This window comes from Salvia splendens, chromosome 10, assembly GCF_004379255.2.
Source record: "Salvia splendens isolate huo1 chromosome 10, SspV2, whole genome shotgun sequence".
Lineage (NCBI taxonomy): Eukaryota > Viridiplantae > Streptophyta > Magnoliopsida > Lamiales > Lamiaceae > Salvia > Salvia splendens.
This window is the reverse complement of record NC_056041.1, coordinates 25,936,724-25,963,766: the sequence shown is the minus strand read 5'-3', so window position 1 is coordinate 25,963,766 and position 27,043 is coordinate 25,936,724. Positions and strand designations below refer to the sequence as shown.

The 27,043-nt window shown below is 39.1% G+C and overlaps 1 protein-coding gene across 5 annotated transcripts; it reads right to left on the bottom strand.

The window, feature by feature from the left end:
• Positions 1-890: 890 nt before the first annotated feature.
• Positions 891-4,707, bottom strand: LOC121752489 (heterogeneous nuclear ribonucleoprotein 1-like). Of its 5 annotated transcripts, none has more exons than XM_042147591.1 (5): positions 4,593-4,679; positions 4,371-4,447; positions 3,851-4,077; positions 2,363-3,557; positions 891-1,369 (listed from the first exon to the last, which is right to left on the bottom strand). In XM_042147591.1, exons 3-5 carry the CDS (start codon positions 4,070-4,072, stop codon positions 1,356-1,358), a joined length of 1,431 nt encoding a protein of 476 aa, XP_042003525.1. In that variant the 5' UTR covers positions 4,073-4,077; positions 4,371-4,447; positions 4,593-4,679; the 3' UTR covers positions 891-1,355. The 5 variants fall into 5 exon arrangements, with proteins under 5 accessions (XP_042003525.1, XP_042003527.1, XP_042003523.1 ...); XM_042147593.1 differs by having other exon boundaries at positions 3,851-4,072; XM_042147589.1 differs by having other exon boundaries at positions 4,371-4,707.
• Positions 4,708-27,043: the final 22,336 nt, after the last annotated feature.

Here is a 27,043-nt window from a genome sequence, read left to right as displayed (position 1 = left end):
CGTTTGGGAAATGTGATTAGAGAACGTTGACTATGTGCATTCAACATCTATTTTACATCCTTTTTGTTTCACTGCAAAATATTGTCTTTGACAACTGATAAATAAGTTGGATATATAACAAGAAGTTGGATAAACAACGGGGTGTGATCAAATACTAACTTTTTACAGTAATAACTAATAACTAAATATCAATTTTGTATGTTAAAAATATCAACAAAAAGAAATAAATTTATCAATCTTTCGTGTGTTCATAAATTATGTCTTTGTATGATATTTAAATTTATATGTTGTATTAATATAATTATGTCTTTGTATTGATAATTTTAATACAGAATTGAAAGTTATTAGTTATTATTGTAAATTAGTTAGCACACTAATGCAATCCTATAACAACCATAGTTGATGATATACATGCGTTCTTTTCAATGTATTGAATACCGATTTCTTTTCAATGTATTGAATACCGAAACCGCCATCTGGTCAATCACGCATTTGACTGAATTGATCAAGGGAATTTTTTTGCCAATAATGAACTCCTTAAAATAATTCATAAATTGTGAAAATAAGTTTCGTTTCAGTAGCTCGTACAGTTTGACCTAACACAGATTTCAGGCGCAGGTTTTTAAATATAATGGATATGAGTTGAAAAGTTAATGGAATATGAATCTTTTTTCTATATATTAATTTTATAATAAAATATGAATTAGACAGTGGATCAAAAATGGTAAAAGGTGAAATGTGACAATTTTTATAGGGTGGATAGCATTGGAAAAATGTGACAAACTGTCTGGGACAGAGGAAGTACATACTAACGCTTTATTATAAGTATTAGAAACATCATAAACACCCTCTTCTAAGGTTAGAAATGCATTAAGTGAGAGACAGTAAAATGAATAGTATAATCATATCGGTATTTGTATTGAAGGGAGACCTAGCAAGGCTTAAACTCCCTCTTTATATGTCATGCTAACAATCACATACAATTGGAGACGAATACGAATCCCAGACAAAAAAAGAGGAAAATTTCAGTTAGTCATTAGAGCCGAAAACCCGGGGGGAAAATGAAAACTCTACCTTTCCAGCATCGTTTCACAACAAATTAAAGCTCGTACTGATCCTTCTCCCGCAATCTGATACACATCTCAACCAAAATATTGATCCGTATATTTTCTAAACCCTTAACAAAATCCCCCTGACATTTATGCTTCAACCCGACATCCCTGTTAGTTCTCTCCGTAATGACATGAGATATATATCTGTTTGTGTATACCTGTGAGGGATACGTACGAAAATTCACACCCCGCAACTTCTCAAAAATCTCATCTCCTACATTATCTTCATACCACTGAAGTTTCCTAAGCAGCAATCCCTGGAGTAAGTGGAGACAAGGATTAGCTCAAAGGTTAAAACCATTCGGCACATTTTGATGATTGATCACTCCTCAGCCCTCGTCTAAGTTTATTCAAGTTTCTACACAATCAGTGTTCCTCAATTCTCAGGGTTAAGTAGCAAACACCGCAAGTTAAGACAGAGAGAGATAAATTTCTTGATTAGCACTCAACAGCTTTACTCATAACCTTCTTGCTTTTCAACCGACAATTGGTTTGTTAATTATGCAGTGACAGATTTCAGTTGAAGCAAACCTCAGAGTGAATGCACAAGTGCAAATAGATGAAGGTTGCCCACATAAAACTTCAATACTCCTCTAATTTTATAATGTGCAGCTAAAAATGGCAAATGAATCCGACTGCAGTCTATAACAAAGAACAGATTTAAGTTGCAGCAAACCGTGACAGTGAAAGCAGCCTGAAATGAGTGATTGAAAAAGTGCCAATAAATGAGGCTTGGTCCATAGATAGCTTCAATTAGATTTTGCAATGTGGCACTTAATGGTGAATGAATCATCAGACTACAGCAGAGAAGTCTATTTTTTAAGTGACAACTGTTAGTCCATAGATAACTTCAATTTGGCACTTAGTGATGAATGAATCAGATTACAGAAGACAAGTTTTACGAACCGATAAGTGACAACTGTTATAAAGTTAATCCACCCCTGAACAAACTAGAATTACAGCTTAAGTTTTCAAAATTTGGACCCTTTAACAAGTGAATCGATACAAGAAAAACCTAGCACCATGTTCCACTCAATGTTTTTGGAGCCCTAATGAAATAGAATTCAATTGAAGGAAAAGTAAGTAATATCATACGAGTTCCATTCATTGCAATAACATAAAAGGATAAATATGCATCAAGAAAATAAATTGGATGATCAGGTTCAAAACCGCCCATACACAAAGGTAAGCTCAGGCACTAATATAAGGAAATAATGAGGGGTACAACTTTAGATCAAGAAGAAGATTACCTCTACTGGATTGCCTAGTTGGAAGGTCATATCCGACCACATAATCCTCAGAATCTTTAGCGGCAACATCTTCTGGGTTTCCAAGCCCATAGCCAAACGAATTAGAATTATCAAGCTCAGAAGATGCAGTTTGCCAAGTCGGATCACTGTACACAGAACCACTACGGTAAAAGTCCCCGTAGGATCCCTCATAATCACCAGTTGAGGCAGGAAATGAAGATGTTGTAGCCACACCAGTTCCGGTGTTTCTTCCAAATCCTCCTGCTCCCACAGAATAATTATTATCTCCACCTCGGTAGACAAAGTTTCCACCATTGTAGCCAGAAGATCCTCCTCCGAGGGACCCAGTAACAGGGGAAGTACCCCAGTTTGTTCCATTGTTTCCGAAGACTCCGAAACCACCGCTTCCAGAACCAAAGTATGAAGCAGAAGCGGCACTATTTGGGGAAGCATTAAGTCCATCGTTTCCCCATACACTTCTAGGCGAAGAGTTTAGAAAAGATTCACCTCTGCTGTTACTTGTATTGAAACCAATCGGTGTGTTGTACCTGCTCTGGTTACTGGCAAAATACGGGTTCAGAACACGGCCATAACCTAAGTTGCTGTTGAAGTTAGAGCCCCCTCCAAAGCCACCACCCAAACGTTGCACCATATTGACACCAAGTCCATATGCAGGAGAACCAAAATGTGAGAAACCAGCTCGAGCACTAGCTAGAGGACTATATCTACCATCCATCCTAACTCCATAACCTCCAACTGGGCTAAGATTATATCCCTGGGCATAGTTATTCATGAAACTGCTAGGTCTAGTAAACCCGTAGTTATAACCAACAGGTGGGCTCCGGCTGGGTCCCGGAGACAATTCTTTGGGAACTGCTCGCTTTATCTCAACCATTTTACCATTGAGTTCATGAAAAGTTTTATGCAACACCATATCTACTGCCTCCTCCGAATCATATGTTATAAACCCAAAACCTCTTTGTCTCTGCGTATTGTGGTCATACATCACCACAACATCTGTTATGGTACCAAACTGATCAAAATAAGTTTTAAAATCATTCTCAGTGACTGTAGATGCTAACCCTCCTACAAATATCTTTTTAGTGCGTCCAGGTCCTGGTGAACCTTCCATGCTGCCACTGTTTCGATTTATAAGGTTCTGGTCATCCCTAGGAATAGCTTTTTTGGCTTCCACCTAATAAAATGAAAGATTTGCACCAAAAAGTGAGACAGCTGCAAATTGGGCCAACAGAAGAATCGAGAAACGCAAACCTACAAGGTCTAAAAGATTCAATTGGCTTCCGTTTCTGGCTATTAGCTAAAGCAGGTAACTTTTGCATTGCAGTATAAGGTAGTAAAATTAATAATCAACAAATTAACTTTTACTGCACCAAGGCATTGGTTCGGACAAACAGCTATCATTTGGCAACACAGTTGAGTTTTTCTAATGCATTCTAATCTCCACATAATGCAGCCAAACCAACTTACAGTTCGTCCATCAATCATGTGTTTCTCCTTAACCACCCTCTCAGCAACGGTAGGGTCTGCATAGACAACAAAGCCAAAGCCACGAGCACGACCTGTGGTTCGGTCTCTCATGATCACTGCCTCCGCAACATCCCCATATGTTTCAAAATATTCTTTAAGACAATCCTCATTCGTGTCCCAAGAAATCCCACCGATAAAGAGCTTACCTTGATCCACCTCCATCTTTTCTAAAACGAAGAAAATGTAAAATAGAGCATGAATGGAGAAATAATCACAAAAAGGACTACAATTGAAAGAGTAAATACCTTCTCCCTATTCAGCACTAATCCAATAACTAATCAAATACTGTCAGAATCGAATTAAATTAAACAATTGTTGCGAAAACACAGAGGAATTGAAGCTAAAGCTAAATCTAACAGATCCGAGAATAAATAAATAGGCAGTGATCAAATAGGAAATGCGGATTTACAATAAAATGATTGCATCCTTCATTCATCGAACAAATAAGAAAAAGGCACACCTTATCCAGAAAATCAGGCACGAATCCGGTAGCAATCGGTGATCACAACGGAGGATTTAATGTAAATTCATCGGATCCTTGGTTCAATCAATCAAGATTCAAAACGCAGAATTGACGGAGATCACACAAATACACAAAACAGAATCAAATCATCAATGTCAGTTGGTTACTCACCATTGAAAAAATAAGAAAAATTACAAAGATCTAATGAGAGGAATATACATAAAATGAAAAAAGGTCCTTCACTTCCTTTCTTTTTCTTGGTTATTTCACTCCTTTTAAACAAAATCAGAAGAAATGGAATTCCTTAGCTTAGTTGAGAGAAGATATTATTTACAATTTCGCATAAAAACTCGTACAGGGAACCAGGAAAAAGAGGGGTGTTTACGGGATTCTCACCCGAAATGTAGTGCAGTTGGCAACGGAGGGGCAGATCTTACTGCAACGTCTCTGCAAAGCCTAAATCATGTCTTGCGTTGTAACTACATACACATTTATCTTATTTTTCAAAAGCATCTCATTCTTTTTTTTATATACTGTTATATTAATTGTTACGTCTTTCAATAATTATCCAATTTAGTTCTGACAAATAGAATATGAATCCCACTTTTAAATAGTACTCCATTCATTCTACTTTAGAAATCTCATTTCATTACGAATTTTAAGAATTGAAAGAAAAATTGATGAAAAAAAGATAATAGAATGTGTGTCCTATTTTTATATATTACCTCCATCCGTGAAATGTTATCCAATTTTGCCACTTTAGTCCGTCCGTGAAAAGTTGTCCAGTTTGGTAAATGGACCCCACTTTCCACTAACTCTTTAGAGCATTGGCGATGGGAGCCGATCGCTCGGCCCGAGCGATCGGCTCCCCCATTGGCGCCCAGCGGTCCCCATTGCGGGGGGAGGGCCGATTCCCCCTCCCCAACGCCTCTGCCCCATGACCGATACATCTCTACAGCCGATAGCGCACGGGCTCCGCATCGGCCCTGCGATGGGCCTCCATTGCGGAGGCTCAGGCCGATGACGGAGCCGATTTTCAATTTTTTTTTATTTTATTACTTCTATATATACTTCATTCCTCCAATTCACATATTCATCTCTCATCATTTCACACATTCATCTCTCTAGCAAAATGAATCCTAGTGATGCCAACAATTCCGGCGATAACCAGTTTACTAGCCACGGAGGTAAGTTTTCGAACCAGCTAGCGGAAAACCAATTTCCCGGAGGCGGCCAATTTCCTGTGGAAAACATGTTGGGCTGGGAACCCAATCATCCCGGTTTGGGATGGGTTCAAATCAGATTTCGTCTCAAGGAGGTCTACCTTTTCTCCATGGCACCCAATACGCTGGTTTCCCACAAAGCGGCTACGTTGGTGCTGGTAGACCGATGAACACATCGAGTTCCGGCGATGATATCTACCGCCCAACGATGAGCCCAAGCGTGTTTGGTACTCCCGGGACTAGGCATGCACAACGGTTCGGAACCGCCGGTTCCGGTTCATGAAACGGCGGTTCACGGTTCAAGATATGCATGAACCGGAACCGGCCCGCCAAGGGTCCTGGCGGTTCCGGTTAAAAAAACCGGCGGTTTACGCGGCGGTTCGAAACCTTCGGTTTTCAGCCTGAACCGGCGGTTCGGGGCCGGTTCGGGGGCTCGTCCAATATTTTTTTTTGCATTTTTTTATTTGTTTATGTATGAAATGTGCGTAACTAAAATTCAAAAAAATACGATGAAAGTTGCAATTTTATTGATATTACACGTTACAACAATTACAAATCGAAAAACCTTGAGGCCTTGAAGTCTTAAACAAAAATTTAAATACAAACGAGACTACTAGTCAACAGCGAAGCTAATTACAAATAACAAAAACGACGTAGAAGTTCTTATAAAAAAACTTATAAGTATATATACTCTTAATCGGCGAAGGAGATCTTTCTACATAACTAAATTAAGGACACCTTTAGCAATTCAACTTTAAATGTTGAGTTTAGTCTAACAATCAATAATTTTAGTAGAATTGTCAAAAGTTTCCCGGATTTAGCCGTATAGAGAAATCTACTTCATCGACTAGAATATATATAAATACAATTATGTAATTGTATTTGCATATTTTTAAATTAGGAACAAATGGAAAAGAAAAGAAATAAAGGAAAAAGGGTTTGAGCTCAACTTAAATTTAAAATTTTAGTTGAGGAGCCTACGTATCCCCAATGCTCATTTGCAAAAGGGAATCAAAGCCCACGTAGTTCTCTTACCTTACTTACCTATTTGGCTTGGCCGGCGGCGGTTGACGGTTGGCCTACGATTCATTCCCGGTGAATTCATCTTGTGATCCCTCCTGACGATCATCCCAATTATTTTCTTGTTCTCTGAGTCGGCTTTTGCCCAATCATCAAGTAACATCACGACTTCCTTATTTTTCGCCGATAGCTTACTTCTTGATTCATCCAACATACGCGAGCCAATACTAAAAGCGGACTCGACGGCGACAGTGGAAGCCGTAACAGAGAAAATCTCCTTGGCCATTGATGCAAGGATGGGGAAATCTTTCTCGTGGGTTCCCTACCAATGAGGACGTTGATTTGGGCGGGAGGAGTAGGACCTTCATCACCAAAGGAAAATAGTGAATCGAAATATAAATCTAATTCACTTACCATACCTGAGGACCTTCCGCCGGTGCTGTAGCTGTATAGGTCGGCTAGTTGGGATTGCGCGTCGGGGTCATCATAATCGGCTTGAAATGCAAAGCCATAGTTATGTTGTTGAGGAAGAGGGGTCTTCTGACTTGGTGGGTGTTGTTATACTTGGTTTCATATTCGGTGTAGAGAGCGCGCAAGTTAAACTCGAAGGTATGTTGGATAGTGGACCGGTCCGGGAGGGTTATTTGAAAGGTTTCTGAGAGGTCTACTCCAAATTCGTCACTGGTATCAGATTGGATTGCTTGAAGGGGGTCAAGATCAATTGAACTCAAATTGTTATAATAAAAATCTAAAATCTTAGAGGTACTGGCTAATTTCCATTTTGGATCCAATACATTTGCAATAAAAAACACGGTTGGAATCTCACTGAAATACTTAAGCCATTTTTCAATCATATAATATAAAACACATATTAATTCAGGTGAAGAGGAAGTATTTTTCATTGCAGTTTTAAAACCAAGTGATATATACATACAATGCTCTAAAACACGTACAACGGTGCAATAATAAATACCCGATAATTCAACAATAGCATTTTTGAAATATTTGAACAATTTAAATAAAGCGACGCTATGTTCCCAACAACTTTGTGAAAGATATAAATCATGTACGAGATATGTTTTAAAAAATCACATAAAGAATCTTTATGCGTCAAAGTGGAATTTAAACAATCATATGTTGAATTCCATCTATGAGACACATCCATAGTAAAATTCGTATATCTAACATTCTTTTGATGACAATATTTCTTCCATGCTTTGTCAATAGTTGGCTTTTGATGGATTAATCTAACTGCAGTTATAATAGGACTAACATGTTTTTGCCATAATTCAAGCGCATCTTGTACACATAAATTTAAAATATGACATATGCGTCTATGATGAAAATACTTACCTCTAATTACCGGAGAACAAGCCGCAATCAACTCGCTAATACTTGCGGTGTTAGCAGTTGCATTATCAAAACTAATAGAAAATATCTTGTTGCATAATTGAAACTCATTCAAAACTTGTATAATCAAAGAAGCAATTTCGGGTGCTGTGTGTGGAGTTTCAAATTCTTTAAAACCTATTAAACGCTTGTTTAAAGTCCAACTATTGTCCACAAAGTGAACCGTAATGTCCATGTATGAATGACGGTTAAAACAATCAGTCCACACATCTGAGCAAATGTTCACTTTGTGGCCCAAGTTAACTAAATAACGTGCTAATTCAACCTTTTTCTCTAAACATTGCCTACTGATAGATCGTTGAACGGTCATTCTACCCATTCTTTTGATAGCTACGTTTAAATCACTTTGCATAGTAACCTCAATTTTTTTTGTCATCATAAACGTTAAAAGGAAAATGTTTCATTGCCGCCCATCTAGTCATAACATCATAAATTTTTTTTTGATCATATTTAAAAAGAGGCGTACCGGACGAACCCGAGCCACCGGGTTAGAAGTTTAGTTGGGTTTGGGTAGAGGTAGTGCCGCATTCTACCGGATGCTTTGTCACCAAATGGCGACGGAGGGTGTCATATCCCCCACCACTCGAGAATTTGTACACTTTATTGCAATAGTTGTAATACGCATGAAACGCCGATGTCTCTTCTTGAGAGTGCGGATCATGAGGACTTGGAATCACCACCGGGACCTTCTTGTAGTGTTTGACAAAAATATCAGATTTCAAAGCTTTTGCCGTGTTAGTGGGTGGAGGGGGAGGCATCTCCTCATTTCTGCCGGTGCTAGATGGAATACGAGAATGAGATCTATCATCGTTGTTGTCCGATATAGACACGGCGTACTCGTCATTTTGTTGGGAACCACCGCCCCCGCCCCCACCTTGATGCATTTCGGCGAGTAGCATGGCCATCCTTTGATCTTCTTATATATATAAATATAATATAAGTTGAAGTTTAATTAGGAACACAAAAAAATTAAAAAACTCAATCTTATGAAATTATGAAATATGAATTGTAAAAATAATTTTTCATTACTTACTTGCATGCGTTCAGCCTGCACTCGGGAAACCTCTTCCATAATTTCTCGACGACTAGGTCTCCTTGATTTTGAGGGACGACTAGTACTTTGATCTTGTGCAATTCCCTTGCCCCGATCACCACGTCCCGGTCCACCACGAGAAGAAGACATAGTGATAAATGAAAGTAGTATGGATGGAATATGTATGGAGTATGAAATAAGTGGTAAATTACGAGCACAACAACAAATACAGTAGTAAGTAGAAACTAGTAAACAACTTGAGCAATTATAGAGAATGAGGAGAGAATAGAGAAATGGAGATTGAGAGAAGGAAATCTTTGCTAACACAAGAATGGGGTGAGTAGAAATGAGGGGGAAGTGGGGTATTTATAGGAGTAAAATTGGAAGAAATAAAAAAAAATTTGAAATTTCAAATTCGGCAGAAACCGGCGGTTTACCGCCTGAACCGGTTGTTCAACCACAAACCGGCAGTTCAGTCCACGGTTTTCTGACCAGTTTTTAGGCCGACACACTACACCCTACGACCTACCACATGAAAAGTCACCGGAACCGGCGGAAACCGGCGGTTCAAACCGGCGGTTTCTGCAACCCTAGCCTGCCCCCCTACGGACCCTAGCCGGAATACCGCCGTTGGAACCGTTGAACCGCTGGTTCACGGTTCAAGAATACCTCGACCCTTAACCGGCCCGTCTGAACTGGCAACCCGCCGGACGGTTTAAACCGCCTGTTCCGGTTCATGAACACGTGGGCCCCAACCGGCGGTTAACCACTGGCCGGTTCGGTTTGTGCACACCTACCTGGGACTGACGAATCCACTGTTCCGTTAAGAGACTTGAACTTCAGCACCGACGAGTGTCCGATATGGAGCCACCTCCTCCTAGGCCCAAGGCGAAGGCGGCGAAGGGGAAGAGGAAGAGGAAAGTGGGGGCCAAGTCTTCTGAGGGCGGCAGGGTGGGCGCACAAGGAGTACCTACTCCATCGAGGAGTCGATTGCTCTTGCTCGTTGTTGGGCAGATATCTCTGAGGACCCTAAACCCTAATATTTCTGAGGACCCGATTTTAGCCAACAATCAGGGCGGGGGTGGTTTCTAGGGGCATATCATGCAAAAATACGAACAAGTCAAGCCCAATGGAGCCTCAAGGAAGAAAACTCATTCCTTGGGCGGCACAAGATTTTAGGCAGCTTTATTTGTGTGTTAACTGAAAAGAGTAAAGTTAGAGAGAATGAACAAAGTCGAGATAAAATTGTTTAAATTTTAGTAATGAGTCATTTTGATTGAGACAAACCAAAAAGGAAAGTGAGTCAATTTCAGTGGGGAAGAAGGAGTATTAGGGTATATTAAGGCAATAAATAAAATGTAATTATGAAAAAATAATAAGAGCATTATGATATGGAGAGATTATTAGGGATGACAATTCATCGTTAAATCCAATGTTGTCACGACCGCACTTTCTAAGGATAGAAAGCTCGGTTTACCGCGACCAAGGGAGGGTGAAAGAAGCGGGGAAGAAAGGGAAAAGAACTTTGGGACAACTGAACATAAACTTTGGATAACTGAAAATAACTCAAAATGTAGCAGAGTGCGAACATATTACAATAAACTAGGAATATCATTCATTCAGACTAACAAAACTGAAAATGAACTAGACATTTGCGGAAGCGTTCAAGAGTGATCTGTCGATGGATCTTTACGGTCTATGCTCAACACCGCCCATCGCTATCACTGCTCAACCTGCACATTTATAAAACATATGTAGGGCTGAGTACTTGATGTACTCAGTGGACACATGCCGAAATATATTTTTACTGGAAAGTAACTGGTTTTGTCAAGCCACTCCTGAGTGAGCTCGGGTTTTTAACTTAAAAGACCCGAGGACACTAAATCATTTCTATAGTAAAAATTTGTGATCGCGATCTGCTTTCCTGGAACTAATGCCATGTCTGAAACTGTGTGAATTGAAAATGTATGGGCTCATCCCACTTATTGACCCAAATTCGCTTAAACTGAACTGGTCTAGAGGGACGTCGCCCTTGCTAGACAAACATATAGGCAAAGTTCAAAACAAAACTTGGCAAGGCAAAACATACTGAAAACTTAAATAACTAAAAGCATTCATACTGCAAAACATACTGGAAATGTAAACAACTGAAAGCATACTCATAAGCATTTTCATTATGTAAAAGAAAGCTCAGGTAATATCATATCACAATAGCACTTTTCATAGAAAATGTACTTTAAACATAAAGCCCACAATAATAGTGTAGGTTAGAAAAGCCCACATAATCATATAGGATTGAAAGCCCACCTCATTTGCTTAATTTCCCTAACTTGAATTTCTCGCATGACTTCAAATTGCGGAGATAGTCCTTTGTGAAAACATAAACATAACAACATACTAATTAGACTTTAAGAAAACTTAAACCTTTAATAAGAATGCATGCTTCCTAATTAATTTCTTTTTATCATCCTTAACAATTTTCGGAAACCCGCGTATTAATTAAATCATGAGATTTAGTTATCGCATTGCTTTACTAAAATTTAATCTTCCTTTGAGTTAATTATTTCGGGAAGGACTAGTTTAATTTCTGTGAAGACGGCATCCCCTTCGTTCGATATTTCGCGGCTGCCCTCAAATAAAATAGCTCCTCATTTTAATTTCCTTGGCCCATCCTCTTCATCTCTTTCTTTTATTTACTTTGGCCCAATACAGATTCACACTTTAGCCCAAACACTTCAACAAATGAGTCCAATTAAAATCTGACCCATTTCCCAATTATTTTCTCCCTCATTCACGCCTCAACACAGCAGCGTGCCCTAGCTTGCTCTCTCTCTCTTTCTCCGGCGAATTCAGCGTCGCCTCTTCCAATTGCCGGCGCTCCGTCGCCGGCGTCGCAGTGCCTCGTCGCCGTCTTCTTTCCCCACACATTCATTCCCTAATTCAGAACTTAAATCCTAAATCTCGCTTCTCCCTTCTCTTCCCTTTCTCTCCACCGTTGACTCCTCTCACTCCGTCTTTCCGCGACGCGGCTTCTGTCCGAGGGCTTGGAAGCTGCCCGTCTCTGCCTCACGCCGTGTTATGATCTTTCGTCGTGTTTTCCCAATCATGATCGTAACTTCACAACAATCACACGATTTTGCCGCAAACACCGATTAATCAACTAAAATGAACACACGAGCTGAGATGAACGGATAGGAACTATATTGAACGGATGAATAAGGTCTCAACGATTACAATAGGAATCAAAGATAGAAATCAAGATAGAACTCTAGATCCACGACCTAAGTTCTTAGAGCATCCACAACCGTGCTCTTGCCAGCGGCACGGTTGTGGGCCCGGGCGGTACTATTCATGCCTGCTCTCTGGCAAGAGCACAACACCCACAACTGTGCTCTTCCGCAAGGACGAGCACAATTAATATAAAATTCAATTAAACAATAACATTTCCATAATATTAAAATCCATTTAAAACCCATAATAAATATTACAAATTACAAATAAAATTAAAAAATACATAATTAAAATCCTAAAAATTAAAAATTACATAATTAAACTCCTAATAAAACTACGCATCCGGCAGGATCAACCCCAATTGTTTTTGGAGACCTTTTATCATGGTCTCGTGTGTTTCAAGTTGCGTGGGGGTCATAGATGACCTATCGGCCATATTGAGTTGGCTTAAGAGCATCCACAGCGAGTTGTTCGGGGGTGGAGGTGGCACATAGGGAGCGGGAGCGGCTTCAGGAGTGGCTTCGGGAGTCGAGCCGCGACGACGGTTGGCCGCCGCCTTCTTCCTTCCTTGGGGGCGGCGTTGGGAACCGCTCGGTCCGGCGTCGGGGCTACCCAAGTTAGCTCCGGTGAGTTGGCTAGCCACTTCTTCCGAGCCAGAGTCGGATAGGGCTACCGACCTTGATCGTTTGGAGGAGCCGCTAGAGGAGGATGTTATGCCTCCCTTATACTTCGGGTGCGTCCGCGTCTCCTGCCAAACGTTAAGATATTTGAACGACTTACCGTTCATGGATTGGTAGGTGCTCAGCGCGGCGGTGATGATGTCGACCTCGCTTCGGCCGCTCCCGGCATTCCGGGACTCCTGGATGAAATAGCCGTTGAACTTGCCAATTTCTTCGTTGGCTCGGCCGATGCAGTTGCGCACCATACTCTCGTTGCGCTCGATCGTTCCGGGCGGCCGGTTTGCATTGTACCGGCTAGAGATGCGCCACCAAAAGTGATCGCCGGATTGGTTCGTTCCAACCACCGCATCTTCGGAGATTTCCAAGTACGCCTTGAACAATCTTTCCATCTCCGCCGGTGAGTACTGTGTGCGGACACCGGCGCGAGATGGAGGAATCGGCATTTGGGAAGGGGCGCGAGGCCTAGGCTCCGGTGTCCACCCGTAGCGCCCTTCGGAGGCACCTTGGTCGTCGATTGGGTATGGACGGTAGCCACCCGGAACGGCTGAATCTTGGGTTTGAGGAGGGGCTGAATATTCCGTTTCCGGACTAGGAAACCGTTGTGAACCGAACCATTCGGGGTTCCAACCGTGGGAGCCCGAAGGGTTATCATCTTGGCCGGACATAGTGATGTTGTAGGGTATGAGAGAATGAAGATGAAAATGGATATGAGAGAATGGAGATGAGAATGGATATTGGAGAATGATGATGAGAGTTGTGTAGTTTGATGTGAATTTTTGGGGTGAAATTGGGGGTATTTATAGATGAAAGTGTGTATTTTTGGGGTAAAAAAAATGAAAAAAAAATAAAAAGGTGTAAAAAACGGTTATAAACGGATATATTTTTTTGGGGAAATGAAATTTTTTTTTATCGGTTTTTTTAATAAAAAATCGATTTTTTTTTAAAAAAAATATAAAAATGTTTAAATGCAACGGTCGAGCCGTTGACGAATGGGAGCGCGCCACGTGTGCGTCCGCTGGCACGGACGTGCTCGATACATCGAGCAGCGCCGTGCCAGCGGCGCGAGCGCAGCGGCGGCGGATGGCGTCCGTGCCAGCGGCGCGGACGGCGGTGGCGACAGACGCCACCGCTGCGCATGCTCTTAAGCTCACAACTCAACAACACAATATCAACCACCCCAAATGAAAGAGCAACTACTACTATTTATACTCCGCATCCTAGCTCGCCTCTCTTCCGCGTTAGTTATCATCCACGTAGGACGACTTGCACGTCATTGCCTCGCTCTCATTGGTCAACAACACGTCATTGCCTCTTTACTAATGCCACGTCACTCGCTAGCTCAACACTTTGTTTATTATGCTAGCTCACATGTTGCATGCATGTGTTATCATTTTATGCATGCAACAATACCCCTCTCTTAGGATTCCTTGTCCTCAAGGAATCACAAGATAAGCCTCAATCTGCATTTATACTCCCTCTGCTATGTCCATTGCTTCTAACCGAAGCCTCAACTAACTACTCCCGCTTATCACACGATTTTCTTATTATTGGAATACACTTCTTCTCTTCTTCCTTCACTTCAGCAACTAACTCTCCTTCGCCGCTCATATCCACTTTTCTCATTTTATCATGCAACAATTACTTCCCCCCTAAAGCTTCCTTGTCCTCAAGGAAGGAAAGAAATCAAGCCTCCAACAAGTGAGCCATTGATCTCTCATCATTACATCAAATGCTATTATCAGCAAGCATTCGTGTCTCAGTTTCAATGCAGAGTTCGCTCGTCTCCAGCTCTTTGGCTAAGACCTGCGGACATACTTCGTAAGTTTCATCTTCACCATAGGCCTAGGAAATCGAACTGACAATCGCTTCAATGAACGATAGATACTTGAGCTCGCCATTTCTTCTACCTTTCCAAATTGTTTAAGTCTTGGCCGTCGCGTTCCAGGAGTAGCAGTCGTTGTGATGCCGTCTCCGAGATGACTCGCCGGGGAGTCTCTCGCTACTGGTTGTTTAATTCATTTACTAGACTTGTAACATGGATTAGAGTATCTGTGGTTCTTATGGTTCAAGTTTAACACTCTCGATTCCCATTGTGAAATTCTATGATCGAAGCATCCAAAATTACCAAAAGCTTGTATGGCTGTATTGTGTCAGATTCAAAAGCTGGGCAAAGGTGAGTAATTAGCTTAAAAGATTTTGTGGAGGAACAAGTTTGCTACAGTTATGTTAAATCTTAGCATACTGAAATGTTTTCTCTAAGGTGATTCATGCTTTCTTGTTCTAACTGTGAGATGCATGAAGATAGAAGGACGAGAGTGTGGATACCTGACTTTCTTTCTTTGGGTGGCTATCGGATTTGGTTTAAGCTGGAGTTGCAAGGCAGCTCATTTTACCTAACACTCTCTCTTGGTCATGGCGGTGAAAAGGATTTTGTGTAACAACCGAAATAGATTGGAGCTGTCACCTATATATATATACTAATTCTAGAGTTTGTTGGGATTTGGTCAAAGACTTGGGCCAGAGTCAAATCTGTTCCTTTGGCCTTGTACAAGATCTGTTTGGTTATTTTTCTTGGCAACATATGGAGTGTAATCGTCAGAACTTAATTGGGGTTGTTATTCTCCTTTGTCTTCTCCTTGCAGCAAGATCTCTCTTTTTTTATTCATCAACAACTTTAATTAAGAACACTTGGTGTTATTGGGAGTACTAGGCACATATCTAATAATTATCTTTGTTTCATTGTGGCAGGAGTAACACAAGAGATAGGAAAGCGAATTGCTGAGAGGGTGAGAATGCAGGGTGGGTAGTCCCTGCTACTTTGGGTATGGTCAAAGCTCTCTTTTGGCCATGTAGCAGTTTGTTAAAATTGAAAATAAAATGTAATTAGTTAGGTTGATTTGTTGGATTTTTGTTCTTTTACTTAGCCTATATATAAGGCTCCTTATGGTAATTAGCTAGAATAACTTTCCAAAATGTAGTCCTTTAATGAAAGGCTCTCCTTTTCTCTTCTTTCTCTCTGGCAACGGTTTTCTTCCATTCTAGGGAGTTCCTTCTTCCAGATTTCCCTTCTCTGCATTTTCTCTCTTCTCCTTCAATGGAGATTTATCCTTCATCTCCTCCATTTTTCACTCAGTTGTTCCATTTGTTTGCAGCAGGCTGCATTGAAGTACTTGACTGTTGGTTTTGTTCTTAAGAAATTAATGGAGTTTTGTTTATTCATTGCAGGAGGGCTTCAAGTGGCTGATCTTCAAGCTACTGGGCCGAGTTTTGAGTGGGCCGAAGAAAAGACATTTTGGCTTGCTAAGAAGAGGCCTGAAATCTGACGCATTCTTTTTTTATGCTAGTTCTACGTTCTTGATCCAAAGATTCATATGTATTCATAAAGACCCAAGTTCTTATTTCTTAAATGTGTGATTAATATATATAGTTGATAACGTGTATAAACTAGTATGGGTTTCTTTGGTGTAAGTCAAACTATTCCCTCTTGATTCATTTATATAAAATGTAAAATCGTCTGGTTCCAATGAAGCTTTCACTTTGATCGTGTAGTTAAAAATAAAACTTGAAAAGACTTGGGCTCTTGAATAAGAAATCGTAAAAAGTACTTAGTTTCTTACATAACAATAACTCCATGAATTCTCAAAATATAGCTCATACGTGTTCGACTTAAAGTTTTACGCTCTTTCGAGAATAATTAAAATAAAAGATAGGAAAAGTTGGGGTGTTACAAATGTCGGGTCAAATAACCTGATAAAATTAGTTAGTTAAAGTTGTAACTTTGCAACCCAAATGCAAAAACGGGCAATTCGGACCAACACTTTGGGACTGATGTAAGCGGGCTGACCCAATTTGGTTGCGGGCCAACCCATCAGATTAACTGTATACTCCCTCTGTCCCACAATAAGAGTCACACTTTGTCATTTCGGTCTGTTCCACTATAAGTCACATTCACTTTTATCATTTAGGTCTCACATCCCATTAGCTCACTTAACTAGTATTCTATTATAAATTAATATAAAACTTATGTCCAATCAAGTGTTACTTCTATTATGAGACAAACGGAGTAATTAACACACCTCGTGCGAGCCAACCCGTCGGGTTTACTTTGTATTTAACATACGTGCTAGTTAGTAGTAGTGTTTTCCTGGAGATTTACGTGGAGAGGCGGCCGTCCACAAATCTATAGTACTACTACCAATTTATTTTGTCACAAGCTATATTGAATTTTTCCAGTTTTGCCATTTTCATGATTTCTTTATAACTATATTTTAAAATTTAAAACAGATTAAAAGTTTGGAAATTGAGGAAAACAATCAAATAGCATAATTTGAGATCGATTGATATTTTGCTTTAGTACGATTTTGAATTTGCAAGACGCTAACCACTTTTTTTTATTGAACATTACAATTATTCCCATTACTTTTGCAATAAAAAATCTCGTATATTTATTTAGGTTTCAAACTTCTGAAATATAGAACTATGAAAAATATAGAATTATTTTGAATTTGCATGACGTTAACCACTTTTTTTATTGAACATTACAATTATTCCCATTACTTTTTCAATAAAAATCTTGTATATTTATTTAGGTTTAAAACTTCTGAAATATAGAAGTATGAAAAAAGTAAAGCTAAGAGTGGGTTCTTTACAATGGTCTAATCATTCTATTTAGAGTTACTAGCTAAGATTGACAATTAATGGAAATGATTAAGTGACTCATTATAGTAATATTGTAATTTCGTTTGGATATCATATTTGTATAATTGCATAAACTGAATTAGTGAAATTATATGTCCCTACAATCCCCTTGTCTCATCTAAAATTCAACCTCTATTTAATTGTTTCTTTAATTGTATGTTTTGTTTGCCTAGTTTACTATCTAATTTTAGTTAATATAAACCCAAAACCAAATTCATTTAGATAATATATCAAGTTGAGTATACAATAAACAGTTTGTAAATTTATTCCCTATCTACACCTTAGGCTTACATTTAGCTATATTAGTTATTATTCTTTTCTTATTTTACTCTTTCTCTATTTTAAATATTTATTATTATTATTATTATTTTATTCTCTATTTTAAAATAAATATGAAAAAAATTTGACATCTTTTATGGGACGGAAAGAGTATATCATTAGGTATAATATGTTTTCTTACCCACCCCTGTGTTCCTTCCAACTCATTTAAGATTTTCATTTTTTTTATTTATCCCAATTAAGATATTACTTCCTATTTTTACAATAAATTATCTTCCATTCTTTTTTATTATTAAAATATTTAAACTACTGAGAAATGTACATTTTGAATGTCACATAGATAATTCCACTAAAAAAATACTTCTACTAAATCTTTTTGGATAAATTCTACAAATAAATAAAATAAAATCAAACTTTAAAAATCAAACCGGCAAGCGAACCATTGTATCTATCGGTTTAGGGTTCAAGTGGTCAGACCAGTTGAGCTGGAGTACTGTAGCATATACATTTACATATATAATTATAGGGATGCGGGGACCCTTAGGGTTGGGGTTTCAACCTTTTTTATGTATGAATTATAGGGATGTAATCAGATTAATGAAAACAAACTATTAAAAAGAAAACTAATTTCATCCATTGATAAAGTGTGATATGATGATTGATATGGAAGCCACTTGGAATTAAATAAATTAATAAAAAAAATCGAAAAGGTTAGTATTGGAAGTCCATGTTTCATCTCTCTGGGAAAGGATTCATCTCTCTGGCCTTGGTGAAGTTTTCGTTTGACAGATACTACAACCTAGCCCGGTGGATTGCTAAACCCAAGGGGCATAATAGATTCAAATAGACCTAAACATTAAACTACTTCTTTCATACATTACTCAGAGAGCATATATACATTACAAAATCGTCTTCTTACATCAAAGATTATATGAAATCAAAAACAAAGAGTAAAAAATCGAAAAGGTTGGCATTGGAAGTCCATGTTTCAGTAGTTTTTTCATTACCTAAAATCACGCCACTTTTCAAGCCACATTAAATAGTCAATCATTAATTTACTTAAATTAATCTATAAAGATTTACAAATAGTTTAATTTCTCGTAAAAATATTTACCATAAATTTCGCACACTTATTAATTTGTTACCATAAAAATATTTTATTTTTACTCTTTGTTTTTGGTTTCATATAATCCTTGATGTACGAAGACGGTTTTGTAATGTATATGCGCTCTCTGAGTAATGTATGAAAGAAGTAGTTTAATGTTTGGGTCTATTTAAATCTATGCCCTTTGGGTTTAGCAATCCATCGGGCTAGGTTGTAGTATCTGTCAAAATAAAACTTCACCAAGGCCAGAGAGATGAATCCTTTCCCCAAGGGTTTAGCAATCCATTTGACTAATAATTTGTGTTTTTATTGTTCGATTTTGGTTTCATACGAATGTTAATGTATGAAAATGGTATTTGACTGTATGAATCTCACTCATTAATGTACAAATATGACAAAATAATGTAATACAACATTATGTATAGATATAGTTACATGATGTGACAATAAAGGAAGTTTTGAAGTCATGTACAAGTATGCATATATAATGTAACATATTTATGGTTTTAATGTATAGTACATCAGTAGCAAATAATGTAACAATTAACCTGGATAATGTAACTTAATAAGTGTAAGAATATAACAGAGAATAAATAATTGAACCCTATGAGAACGGCTCTAACTCCTTGCCCTTAGTGAACGTTGTGTTAATGGGTTGGTACTACACCCTAGCCCCATGGACTACTAAACCCTTGGGAATGAATATAACTTCTGCCCCTCATCAAACAAAATATAATCTACGTTACTCAGTATGTGACATATACATTAAAATACAACTTTGGTACATAGCATACTACAATACAACAATAATGTAGCACATCTTTGAACATCTTTAAGTCGTTGCGCTAATGCAATGGGCATGTCATCCTCAAAGTCGTCCTTGTAATCGATTCTTGCACTCGTTGAACCTATTTAGAAACACATACAATGCAGATAACATACATCTATGACTAAATAATGTAATAGAACATGATGTATACGACTCAAAAATAATGTATAAAGTGAAATAATGTACTCCATTCGTCCCAACTAAGTTGAGTCGTATTCCTCTTTGGGATATCCCAACTAAGTTGAGTCATTTCATTTTTTAACAAAAAACAAAACATCCAATCACTCTTACTTTATTCACCATCTAATTCTACTTTATTCACCATCTAATTCACTCTTTCTTTATCTTTCCTACTATATTCCTCTCTCCTACTTTTCAACACAATTTCTTAATCTCTATGCCCAAAAGTTTTGTCTCAACTTAGTTGGGACAGAGGGAGTACCATTTTATCACATTTAATGTACCACAACATTACCAATTAATGTACATCTTCGGCTAAATAATGTAATAGAATATAATGTACATAACTAGCTATATGACGTAACATAACACGGTACATAAAAGCAGAAAAAAATGTTCCATGACAGCAACATTAACGATACCTTAGCATTACAAACTAAAGTAAATATTTGGCTAAATAATGTAATAAAACATGATGTACAGATCGAGCTACATGATGCAGTAATAGTAATCAAGCTACATGATGCAACAAAACATGATACATAACAGCAAAATCAATTAATGTACTAACATGGCTACAATAGACAACAACAGACAGTAAGAACACACGATTTAATATGAAATACAATTGAGCAGTTTGTAATGTAGATTTATTGAAAAAAACAAACAAATTCCCAATTAACAGAAATCGACAACATCCGAAGCAATTAGAGCAAAAACCACATACAATCACTGAAGAACAGACGTCTAATTGTAAAACCCAGTTATTTTAGAGTCGAAATTTACCAGAAATGCGGCTCTTTTACATAACCCTCCGAAAAGGTTCACGAAAACTGAAAATTTCCGTCAACGCTCTCTGCCGTCTTCAAAACGTCAATCGGCCACCGAATCGAGGATGGTTGAATCGCAATCAACATACCTCGAAATATAGAGTAATATATCGTGAATTGATGAGATTTGCAGTACCTTCTTCGGAGAGTGGTCAACGACACCAAAACATAGAGAATTTGTGAGGATTAGTAATGAACCGAGAGAGAAATTGTGGATACTAGGGTTTGAATGAGAGAAAAAGTGAGGGAGACGAAATATTGGTGGTGAGAGAGAGGGGGGGGATGCAGTTTGAATTAGAATGACTGAAATAATGGAATTATAGTTTAAAAACCGTAGTTTCTTTACAATTTTTCCCCTTAATGTACGAAAACGATGTAATAATGTACCGCGTGACTTTTAATAATAGCCATCAGATTAATAGATCTAAGGGATTAAATTAGTGTTATGTTTTAGACTTAGGGGTCAAAGGGAGTTTATGCACCCCTATTCAATAGTTATTCATAACAATAAATTTAAAATGCTATTAAGTCTACACAATTACACATAAATTCATATGATAAATAATGAATTTTACAAATACTTAAACATAACAACAAATTTTAAAAATAAATTTAAATTATAATATTCAATAATCATTTACAATATCATTCTCAATTCCAACTTATAATTTAAATTTAATTTATTAAAAATTAAAAAATCATACTACATTCCCTTAACCCTTAATCCATACTGATAAAAGTTAACATGACACAAAATATACTTTAAAAAAAATAAATAAATAAAATTTGAAATTAAAAAATTAAACATCTCTTTCCATGGTCCACCTACCCCAACACGGAATACCCATACTTAAATGATGAATCCTGATACGCTCGGATTTTGCACTATTTTAAGGCCATTATTTGGTCCGTTTTGAGTGTCAAAGTTGCATTACATGTCTATTATTTGTAAATTTTATCCATTTTGGTATTTTGACGTCTTTTGTGAGAAATGTGCAAAATAGAGCAGAAAAAGAGCATAAAAAGGTCAAAATTAGGAAGCTGGAAAAGAAGGCAACCAACCCAGCGGCCCGCTAGACCCATGCCAACGGTCGCTGAAACGAGTCCAGAGAGCTCTGGAGTTGTCCAGCGGCCCGCTGGCCCAGTCGCGCACGATATCCTCTGTTCAAACCCATTTTTCCGGCGATTCTGAAGTCCGATCAGGGCGTTCTACATGCCATTCTCTTCGTCTTCGTAATATCTTCGTAATGGTACCTTGAATACCTCAATCAGAGTTCTGTGGAGAAAAGTTATGGCCATTCTATGAAAGTCGCGCAACGCTGTCAAGTGCTGAATTTGGGCGGAAATTAAAGGAAGGAAATGAGATATTACCTTGTGAAGCCAAATCTTTTCCTTAAACTGTGGAGCACGAAATTTACCTTCTTCAAACCTTTTTCAAGCCTATAAATACCCACAACCTAATTCATATTATTCACCAATCTTAAAGCTTTAATTTCATCTCCTACCTTACACATAAATTCCTCCAATCTTTGAAGTACCTCCAATTGCATAATATGCATTAGTTTCCGCCCCTTCATAAAGCTTTAGTGTTTTTGGGTGTGCGGTTCATAGCTAGGTTTTTTGACTGTTTATATCATTGACTACTAGATTCTTGGTTTCTATCGAATTTGATAATGAGTGCTGTTATCACCATCTTGGAAGTTGTGAAGGAGACATTATGTTGATGTAAAGATAACAGATGAGATACATTTGACTGATCAATTTTAGACTTTTAGTGCCATATATTGTATCATTTTTAGAGACTTGGAAGCCGTGGAAAGCTTGTGAACGTGGAGTTGAGCTTAGACTTCTAGGTTAAACTTTTTACCAGTGTTCTTCGTTGTCCTATGTTCTATAAGTTATGTTGTTACAATAGGATAATCTCTTAAGATGGTTGTTGGAGCCAAGAAGATTGATCATGCTAAAAATTTGGTTATTTTGCTCTTAATGTACGTTTTTTTATGTTGTGTCATGTGTGTCCGTGTTTTCCCCTCTTTTTATTTGTAGGTTGTGTCGGTACATGTTTACCATGATGCTTTTTAGACTTTGCTTCTATACTTTTGTTATATAAGTGAATTGACTTTAGTTGTTTGAAGGAGGTTAAGATCGACTAACATTTCAGTGAATTGGTCCATATTGATTATGGAATAGTGAGCTTTTTTTAAGAGAAAATGTGCGCGGAGGGAAGTTTGTTATGCTATTATGTGTACTGAACTATGTATACCACTTGGATTAGAGAAGTTGGTTATCTATGTTATGAATTGAATGTGTAATACAACAAGTGTCATGGAGTGTAGAAAGGTATAAACTTTGATATCTTATTCACAATGATAGAGTTCATCATATATAGGCTAAGTAAACGCTATACACGGTAAGATATTCTTCATAATCTTCCTAATTAAATGCCGATAATCTTCTTCCAAATCTTCCCCTGATTTTGCGTCATCTCATTGATTGCAGAATATTCTCGGCTTTATTCTTGATCTCCAACACTCCCCCTCAATTTAGGTGACGGGATTTCCGAAGCTTAACTTGCTCAAAACTTCTTGAAAATTCTTTGCAGAGACGGCTTTGGTTAGGATGTCTGCTAGCTGGTCTTCAGATTTCACATATGGAATTTCAACTATCCTTTCTTCAAGATTCTCTTTTATGAAGTGTCGATCAATCTCAACGTGTTTGGTTCGATCATGCTGTACGGGATTTTCTGAGATGCTGATCGCTGCCTTATTATCGCAAAGCAACTTGCAAGTGTTCTGTGACTCCAAGTTTAGTTCCTTCATCACTCTCCTTAGCCACAGTATTACAGTCAGGCCACTTTTGATGCCTTGGGATTCGGCTTCTGCGCTTGAGAGGGCCACTACTTTTTGTTTCTTACTTCTCCAAGTGACCAAGTTTCCACCCACGAAGGTAAAGTAACCACCTGTAGAACGCCTATCAACCGGGTTCCCTGCCCAATCTGCCTCAGTGTATCCATGAATGTCTAGATGTCCATTTTTTCGGAACAATACTCCATGCCCGACGGTCCCTTTCAAGTATCGGACCACTCTAAGCGCTGCCTCCCAATGTTCGTCCTGCGGGCTATGCATAAACTTGCTAAGTACTCCGACAGCGTATGCTATGTCGGGTCTGGTGTGGGACAGATAAATGAGTTTTCCAACAAGTCTTTGGTATTTTCCTCGATCAGTTGAAGCTGCTCCTTTAATGATTTGAAGTCCATGGTTCTGAACCATCAGAGTGTCTGCCGGCTTGCAATCTAGCATTCCAATTTCTGTTAGGAGGTCAAGAACATACTTTCGCTGGCTAATAAAGATCCCTTTCTCGGATCTGAGCACCTCGATTCCAAGGAAATACTTGAGATCCCCAAGATTCTTCATCTCAAACTCTTTATCCAGGTGACCCTTGAGGTCCTTTATTTCCTCCGTATCATCTCCTGTAATAATCATATCATCTACATAAATAATTAAGCAGGTGATATGTTCTCCCCTTCGTTTGATGAATAGGGTGTGATCTAAATTGCTCTGCCGATAGCCGTATCTTTTCATTACCTCTGTGAACCTACCGAACCAGGCTCTCGGGGATTGTTTCAGCCCATATAGTGTTTTCTTCAGCTTACACACTTTGTCCTGTCCGAATTCCTCTGTGAAACCCGGTGGAGCTTCCATGTAGATAGGATCTTTTAATTCTCCATGAAGGAATGCATTGGTAACGCCGTATTGATGAAGTGGCCAGTCTTTGTTTGCAGCAATTGAGAGTAGAACTCTAACGGTGTTCATCTTTGCAACGGGAGAGAAGGTTTCTGAGTAGTCAACTCCCTGAGTCTGTGTGTATCATTTTGCCACTAGTCGAGCTTTGTACCGTTCAATGCTTCCATCCGGTCTCCGTTTAATTGTAAAGACCCATCTGCAACCTACTGCTCGTTTCCCATCGGGCTGGGCAGATCTCCCAAGTCCCGTTCCGTATCAAGGCTTTCATTTCTATTAACATTGCCTCTTTCCAGTGCTTGATTTTAAGGGCTTCTTCAAATGTTCTTGGTATCTCTTCTTCACATATCGCCGTGTGGAATGCCTTAGCCATCTTCGATATATTGGCCTCAACAAAATTAGCCACTGAGTATCTGCTCTTCTTCCCTATTCTTTCGGGCGAGTATCTTTTGGGGGGAACTCCTCTCGTACTTCGTGGGGGAAGCACATATTTCCCTGTGTCCTGATCAATGATAGTTTCTTCTTCTCCTTCTGTACTAATAGGGTCAGAAATAATATCTCTATCAGGATTTGGGCTAGGTATTACCTCGGATTTCGTTACGGTTGGATCAGAGGAGCGCGGCGGAAGCGTCGTTTAGCTCGATTCTGTAGATGGGATCGGCTCATGGATAGTACCAGCTTGCTCTGTTGGTTCCGAATCAAAGTTACTTGGCCCATACCACCGAAGGGAGTCACTTTCTTGGGTCTCCCCTGAGTCCCAAGGTGGTAAAAGAATTCTGTTCTGGTGTGTGGGCACATGAAGTTTGGTGAATTAACCCATTATCGTCAAAAAACTTAATCATGGAGCTATTTAAAAATTCCCCTCCCCCATTATCAGACCGTAGGATTTTGACGGATGTTTGAAGTTGGGTTTGGACCATTTTATAAAACAACATGAATTTGTCACACACTTCAGATTTATGTTTCATGAAATATACCCAAGTAGTTCTACTACAATCATCAACAAACAACACGAAGTATTTAAAACCTAGGCTTGTTCCTATAGGCGCCGGGCTCCACACATCAGAATGAATAAAGGAAAAAACAGTGTCAACACGAGTATCATTTGGTTTAAAAGAGTTTCGGTGGCTCTTGGCCAAAACAAAAGCTTCACAGGAGAAGTTCTTAGGAACAAAAAGTTTAGGAAATAAAGATTTCAAATAACCCGGAGAGGTATGGCCCATCCGTCGGTGCCAGAGCCAAGTATCTTGATTGGTGGATCCGTGAGCAAGCATCGCCGCACCATCTTGTCGAGCAATCTCGTCCACAAAATAGAGCCCACGACGCTCAGTGTCACGTCCAATAATCTTCCCCGTCCGGATATCATGTAACATACAGAAGTTGGGATGCATTAACAGTGTACAATTTAAATCCTTAGTCACATGACGGATGGACATTAACTTCTGAGATAGTCTAGGAACATATAGGCAATTAGAAATATGCACATTAGGGAAGATTTCTATAGTCCCTGCCCCTTCAACTGGCGTTATTCCCTCATTTGCAGTTTTAATATGTGATTTAGGAGTCTTATGGATTTCCAAAAAATCATTTCTATCGTATGTCATGGTATCGGTGGCCCCACAATCAAAAATCCATCCCGTATCATCAACTATATCACAATCCTGGGCTTCAAATGCATATGACAAATTTTCTAAGGGTGCAAAGGAATTTTTGCATATAATAGGGTTATTTTTGCAATTATTCCTAAGTTGAGGTAACTTTGTATAATATGTAGAGGCTGGGGGTGCATTTGTATGATATGTAGAGGCTGGGGGCTGAATTGAAAACTTTGGGGACTTAATTGAAATAAAGGGATTATTAAGGTTAGGGATTTGGATCCCCAACCCGTTACCTCCGTTCTCTCCGCCTCCGTCCAATTGGAGCGACGCCACCATCGCTTCTGTCGTCTTCCTCCCACCACCATTGTCCTCGCGCTTGCCACCGCCGGTTGGGAGACCACCGGTGTCTGGTCCTCTCTCCTGGAACCTCGTCGTTTCCCGGTTTCCTTCAAGCTGAGTCTTTCCTCCGCTCTCTGTTCCAATGGCGATTTTTTCCTTCCCGGATTTTTCCTCTTCCCACCATTCCGGATATCCCACCAAGTGGAAGCACGTCTCTTTCGTGTGTTTGTGCATTCCACAGTGGGAACACTAGAGTCGGGACTTGTCTGGTTTGCCGTTTCCCCGGCGGTTGGCGGCGGAGCGTGATGTTGGCGGCTGATTCCTGTTCTGCGGCTGCGATGGGCGGTATTCTCGAGCTCCAAATCCGAATCCGACCCCCGATGATGTTTCATTCCCTACAGCGGTGGAGTTTGAATCGGATGCCGGCGACATGATTTTGAGTCGAGCTGCCTCCCGCTTCACCCATCTATACGCT